Raw genomic sequence first — 6,986 nt, 5'->3', positions numbered from 1 at the left:
GACCCAATCCCTGCTGTCAAAGATGTGAGTGTGGGAGATAGGACTAACAATGAGAAAACAATGGGAGGCAGTATGTGATTCAGGATAAAATGAGTAGTGCAGGCAATAACTGCTATAGAAGTTCAGAGGAGGGAGAAAGTTCTGGGACCTGGGGTTGGGGGTTGGGGGAGAAAGCAGTCTCATGTGGCATCTGAAGGCTGGGTAGGATTGTTTATGCAGATGTGGGCGAGGGCACTGAATCTGAGGGTATATGCCCATATGTACGCAAGCTCACACAGATGCAGAACTGGGTAATAATAATGGGTAGCATTTATTGGGCATTTATGTCTATGCACCAGATAACGCATAATGTCCTACATAGTGCAACACATTTAAAAGTACATAATCCTAGGAATTAGATAATAATTAATAGCCCTTCAGTTAATGGAAGTTGAGGCACAGAGAGGTTACAGCAATTGCCCAAAGGGACACAGCAAGTAAATGGGATTACAGCCCTGGGGCCTAAAAACACTTGGCCCTTCTACCTATGAAAAAGAGGAACTTGTGACTCAGATGAGGAAATTAGCCTGGCTCCAGTCATTAAAGACGGTGGTTTTGCAAACGCAGGGCCCTGTAGGCCAAATTGTCAATAGAAGTTCAGCAGGAACATTGGAGGGATTAATGAAGCCATTTACCAAATTCTATATCCTCATTTCTTCCTTCCTGGAAGACAGGAACTTGAGGTCTCCGGATGCTGCAGGTCATTGCCGGGAGCCCACCACTTTACCCTTAATGTTTCTCGGTTATGTTGCAGAGGATTTAAGAAAACACCTAAGGAGAATGAATGAGGGAGCCCAGAAATCCATTCTAGTTTGTTGTTGTTCTTTATTAATTAGCACTTGAAAAGCATCTGGCCTATCGTGGAGGCCCTACAAAGCTTGGAATTAGATAAAGCTACCAGGCTCCAAAGCTCAGTTTGTGGGGAAAACCAGGCTTGGAAAGGATGCGAGGACAATGGCCTGGTAATGCAGTAGATTGTATTTTATGTTTTGAGTCTGGCTTGTGGCCAACACCCGAAAGTATTTCCTAGGCAAAATGCCTGTGTTTTTCTGGATATTTTCCTAACTCACTGTGAGTCTTCAATAAATGTTGAACCACTGTGAGGTAGATCCTGAGGTCCCTTTCCTGTTTCCTCCTCCCAAGAGAAGCAAACCACAGTCTAGGGTTAGAAGGCAGCCTAGAAGAGGGGACCTTGCTCCAATCAGCAGCTCTTTTCCAATTCTTGGGCTCCTGCACAGTCCCGTTGTCCTTGCTGGCCTTCAGGGGCTTGACCCTGAGTCGCGTGCAGGTTGGAAAACAGCTGGTACCCTGTAGGGACAGGGGAGGGGAAACGGTTAGGAAAGCTTCTCCCCCGACTCCCCGGCAGCAAGTCCAGGGTGGAGGGCAGGAGAAAAAGGGAGGAGGGCCAGGAGAGGGAGCGGCTGTGGCCTGGGGTAAAAGGTGAAAAATACCGAAGCAGAGCGAGGAAAAGAAGGAAAAGGAGCCTCCATCCTCAGGCACTGAAATGGCCAGTGGGACTGGGGCGACAAAGGCAAGGAAAGAGGACATCCTGGTCCCGCAAGAGTCTCCTTTCAGGTCAGAAAGGAGGAGACGCGCCGAGAAGGTCACAGCCAAGCAAACACCCCGAAGCAAAGCTGGCACAGAGGCTCAGGACTAGCCAAGCTTCTTCATTCCCCGTGAGCTTGGTGAGGGCCCGCTGAGCGCCTACTATGTGCTCGGTGGACAGAGACGCGCCCGGGGCAACCGCGTGGCGGAAGCCGGAGTCGGCCAAAACGGCTTCCCTGAGGGGGCGAACTGNCGCCCTCCCCCTCCCGACCTCCGGCTTCCCCTGACCCCTGCTTGCTTCGCCACTGCCCCTGTTCCCTTTTCTGCCCTCGCTAGTCACCCCGCCCCGCTTCGTGATTCCCGATGCAATTGCCTCTTTGAGACCTTTTTTTTTTTTCCTCTCCTTCCTTTTAGATTGGCCAACGGCTCCTTTCAACCCTGCCTCGTTGGTGGCCACTGGAGAAGCGCGGGGGGCTCCCCAGACAGCCGTGGGGACAAATTAGAGCCAGCACTTGACCCCGGGCCTCGCGTGTAGCTTCCCTTCCCCTGCTCTAGGTGCCCCGGTGTCTGGAGGGGGGTGCGGGTGCGGGGGTGTGCCCTTCGGTACACGTCCCAGCACCCGGGCAACCCTCTGGGCTTGTGTTCCATCTCGCTCTTGCTTCCTGCACGGTGGTCGAGGGGAACCAGTTGGCATCATGTCCCGGTATAGCTACCAAAGTCTCCTGGACTGGCTCTATGGGGGCGTGGACCCCAGCTTTGCAGGCAATGGGGGCCCCGACTGTGCTGCCTTCCTCTCTTGGCAGCAGCGGCTGCTGGAAAGTGTGGTGGTCCTGACCCTGGCCCTGTTGGAGATCCTGGTGGCCCTGCGGCACATCCTGAGGCAGACGAAGGAGGACGGTAGGGGTGGCCGTGGCTGCCAGCCAGAGCAGGTGACCCAGCGGCCAGAGGAAGGCAAGGAGAGCCTGAGCAAGAATCTGCTCTTAGTAGCCCTGTGCCTGACCTTCGGGGTGGAGGTGGGCTTTAAGTTCGCCACCAAGACCGTCATCTACCTGCTCAACCCCTGTCACCTGGTCACCATGATGCATGTGAGTGTGTTGACTTTTTCCCTGGCAGCCTTAGTGATAAGAGTCACTTGTGTGCTCTAGACACTCGGAAGTGTAGAGCACTTCATCCGGCGGGAAGTGGGACCCTTAAACATGATTTTCCCAGAGTGGCTGTTTCTGTGCGGATTCCACATTTGTCTTTCTTTCATCTTTGCACAATGCGTCAGCGCCACAGTGGAGGTAAGGGACATAGTGACAGAGCCCTAGGAATCACTGGCACTCTGGTAGGCTGTCCCTCCCTCCCAGCCCTGCCCTGGCCTTTCACAAGCAGGAAGACCAGCCCCAGCCAGATGCCCTTTCTGAATCACATCTGGGACGATGGCCCTGCTGCAGTGAATGTCCCAGAGGCCCGATGACACCTTTTCCTGGAGGTGGTCATATAAGGTTCCTTGTCTCTGCTGGGGTACTTTGGGGAAATACTTCATGGGGGAGTTTTATGCTCTTAAGGTGAGGTCTGCCTTTGAATTCTGAGATGCACTGGAGCAGGCTGACGCCTGAACTTTGGGCTGGTGCTCTCTACCCACGGTGAGAGGGTATTTATTTTTTGCAAACCTCTCCATCTTATCGCTCTTATTCTATTTCCTGTGGTCATGGTCTGGGGTGCTCAGAGAACTGATTTCTTTACCTCCCATTAGTGGTGCTAAGAAAAACAAATGGGATTGAAAAGGAAAGTTGCCAGATACATAAAAATAATCTGGGTGAGGCCCAAGAGTGAGAGTCTTTCTGCACTCAGCCTGTGTGGAGAGATGTTCTAAAACTATAAGATCATGGAGGAGGAGGAAGAGGAGAGAAGGAAAAAAAAATCTTTATTTTAGATTTCAGGCTGTGAACAACCTGGTGTGTTTTATTCAGGGACAGTTTTGAAACCTGTCATTAGCATCTTTATTGCTTTTATATTTGTAGAAGGTTATTCTCTGGAGACTTGCAACAACCCCGTGTGGGGCAGGAGGTTGAGGTTATTATCTCGGTTTTATAGGCCAGGTAGGGCCCAGGGACGAGAGGTTGCTTGCCTGCAGCCGAAAGACGAATTAGCGTCTGGGTTGGAAAGTTCACCCGCCCTCTTTGGGGTTGCAAGCTGTCAGTGGAACGACAGGGAGGTCTCATGGGGAGGCCCAGGCTGATAGGCATGGCACTGCCTACTTGTGGCTTCCAGGCTTGCTCACTCGCTCTGTGAGCCCTTTTTTGATTGCAGGTTCCTGCCCTCAGTTTCCCAATCTGTAAAATGTGGCGAACGGTCCGTCTCCAGCCCCTTCCTGTCTTGCAGATGTGGCAAGGGGGTGTGGACAGCTGTGTGGCAGTCAGCAGTGAGTAGGGCCTCAGGGTGGCATTTTTTTTTTTTTTTAAGAGAGGGCTTTTTGGGATGTAATGTTGTTCACAGGAAGCCCAGGGCTCTCCCAGCTAGACTTTCTGTGTAAATTTGAGCCCAGTCCTCTTTCTTTTTTATTTTTATGAATGGGCTTTTTGTTAATGAGAGGAAACAACGCATCTCAGCCGCTGCTGTGTGAGGCTCTCAGGACAGGAGTGCTTTTTTTGGACGGCAGGTGGTGAGGGTCAGAGGGTGCCTCTCCCACAAAGGGGTCTTGAGGCCTCTGGCAGCCCGGTATCTAGAAGGTCAACAAAGGAGTAAATTCAGCCTGGCTGGGGCTGCTGCTGGTGTGATGACATCAAACCTGGCAGCACCATGGTGTTGAGTGGAAGGGTTTTTAGAAGCTTTCAGAAGACTCTAGAGACTTAGTTCTGGCATTATGTAGTTGTGTGACTTTCAGGAAAAGTAACTTCTTGGGCCTCAGTTTGCCCATCTGCCAAATGCGAGCATGCTTAGCTCTGGACAGTCAGCGTTCTGTGATTCTTTTCTCCTCAGGTAGTGGCCAAGGATGCAACAGAGTGCTATTCTAGAAATGCTTCTGGCCTCCTCGTGTGGAAAAAGGAACCTCATTTCTTCTTTGCTGGGGTCAGGTGGCCTTGTTCATCTTCTGCTTCCTGTATCTCCCCAGTGAAGTCAACCTGACCTGGCCACCCTTGGCCACATGCATAGATGATGATGACGCTTGGGGCTGGTTGCTGGAGAGGGATGGATGCTTGGGTGGGGGCAGGGGACTATGGACTGTTCCCTGTCACCTGTGCTTTTTCTCTTGTCGTGTGCTTAGCTTTGCTCTTTACTCCTGTCCCTGCTTTGTGTCATTTAAATAGTAGCCTCAGGCCTGCTGTGGGACCCAGCCTTTGGTCAGTCCCACATCCCATACCCTATGTACTCTACATATGCCTCTTCCTGGGAAGCAGGGCAGTAGGGATTTTTAGAAGTTAGTAGGAGTCCTTAGAAAAAAATCACAACGGATGGTCGGAAACCATTTTCTGAATTCACTGCAACAAGGGCTCATGATAGCCAGTGTGGTTAATAATACCTTACACTTATCTGCCACTTTACTGCTTATAAGGCACTTTCATGTACATTATCTTATTTAGGCTTATGATAGGTTAGCTTGGGCCTGGAAAAGAGATGTTAAAATGTTTCCTGTGACCGTGTATATATATTCCACAGGGGAGATGTTGAGCCCGGAGAAATGCTTTGGCCAGTGAACTTGCTGAATTAGTCTACACTGTGGCAGGACATTCTGTGGAGTTCAGAGGTCCCGAAAAGGAATGGGACACATTGGCTGAAATGAAAGGGACAGCTTAGCAGAAAACATTTCTGGTGTGTTTCTCCCAACAGGATGACTCAATTTTGGCTTCATAGAAAGGCCTTGTTCCTCCGAGTGTCTGTAAGTTTGTAACAAGAACAGTATTGCTTTACGCCAGGAAGTGGAAGAGTTGGAGGGAAATTGGTTAGTTTCCCCATCTCCCATTTTTCTGTCTGTAACATATTTATTCCCAAGGCCTTTTTAAACAGCCCCTCATCATGACCATGCTGCTCTTGGATGGCTGCCAGCGTTAGAAGCATCACGAAGGGCAGTTCTGGTGTCTGAGCTCTGTTCTTGATTAATATTCCTGCTGTCCGGTTTCTTTTTGGTCTCATCTGATGTCTCAGAGGCCTTGGGACCGTGGGTGATCGTGGTTTGTATGACTGAAGCACCACCACCTCCCATCTCCCCTTCGGCTGGAGCGCGAGAGGGTTCTGGGGATCTATAAGCCCCAAGATTCACACACCATTGTTAAGCCCCTTGGTGAAGATCAGTGGTGTCTACCAATGAGCATTTCTTCGAGCGTGGCTAGTCCCTTCGTGCATGCCACTCTGGCAGGTATGGGTGACAGGGAGTGAGTTTACTCAGTGATTATGCTATTTACCAAAAATCACCCAGCAAGTTCATGGCAGAGGTGGCTTTAAGACTGAGCCACCATGGTGGGAACTGAGGCATTAGCAGAAAGAGATTCTCGTAGCTGTTTAAGTCGTAAAGTCTACAGTTTCTCAGCAGAATGGTTAACATGCTCAGCAGTTGGACCAGTTCTATTTGTATAGACTGGTGTTCTTAAATTATTGGCCCTTCATCTCCCTTGCATGCAGTTATACTATCTCTGTCTTAGGTGTGTAACAAAAAGATCCCATACTGATGGCTTTTCTAATTGTCTGGTTCCCGTCGGCTGTGGATGTGTCTGTGTTGAACATCTCCTGATTGAGCACTGAACTCAGTGGGGCACAGCATATGGCTATGCACATAAGGCAGGCTGGATCCAGGCTGGACGTTTGCCAAATTAATAATTGATGCCACAGACCCTGGAGCGCCACGTCACTGTTTTTTTTTTAAATGTTTATTTATTTTTGAGAGAGAGAGAGCATGTACGCAAGAGAGAGCGCGAGTGAGCGAGCAAGCGGCGGTGGTGGGGGGTGATGGGCAGAGAGTGAGGGGGACAGAGGATCCAAAGTAGGCTTCTACTGACAGCAGCAGGACGATGTGGGGCTAGAACTCATAAACTATGAGATCATGACCTGAGGTGAAGTTGGACACTCAATGGACTGAGCCACCCAGGCGTCCCTTAGCCAGTTGTTCTGAGTGAGCCCCATCCTGTTTTAGAGGATGCTATTGTTTTATCATTGCTATTGGTTCCCTTTTTTCTTTATACTATATTAGAAGTCTGATTTCTACCAAATTCGGCTTGCCTGCTTTTGCTTCACTGTTTGATTTTCCTCCTTCCTCCTTCCTCACCGCAAATGTAAGAATGGCACATCTTCAAAACATTCCTGAGCTTTTTGACACCTTTTGGAACTAACTGAATAAACAGTGGTGTGTTCCATTCACCCTGTGATGGATTTGTTTTAGAGAAAACCTGATGGATTTGAGAACTGAGCTTTTTACCCCCCCCCCC

General features: G+C 50.0%; 1 protein-coding gene across 1 annotated transcript in view; it reads left to right on the top strand.

The window, feature by feature from the left end:
* Positions 1–2,004: 2,004 nt before the first annotated feature.
* TMEM164 (transmembrane protein 164) overlaps positions 2,005–6,986 on the top strand; it is a 183,793-nt gene continuing 178,811 nt past the window's right edge. Inside the window, exon 1 of the mRNA XM_077773599.1 lies at positions 2,005–2,669. Coding sequence (XP_077629725.1) covers positions 2,280–2,669 — 390 coding nt within the window. The 5' untranslated portion in view covers positions 2,005–2,279. The remainder of the gene's footprint in view (positions 2,670–6,986) is intronic.

The sequence above is a fragment of the Crocuta crocuta genome, unplaced genomic scaffold (genome assembly GCF_008692635.1).
Source record: "Crocuta crocuta isolate KB4526 unplaced genomic scaffold, BGI_CrCroc_1.0 scaffold737, whole genome shotgun sequence".
In the NCBI taxonomy this organism is placed as follows: domain Eukaryota; kingdom Metazoa; phylum Chordata; class Mammalia; order Carnivora; family Hyaenidae; genus Crocuta; species Crocuta crocuta.
Note: the sequence above shows the minus strand (reverse complement) of the source record. Positions and strands in the feature narration are given on the sequence as shown.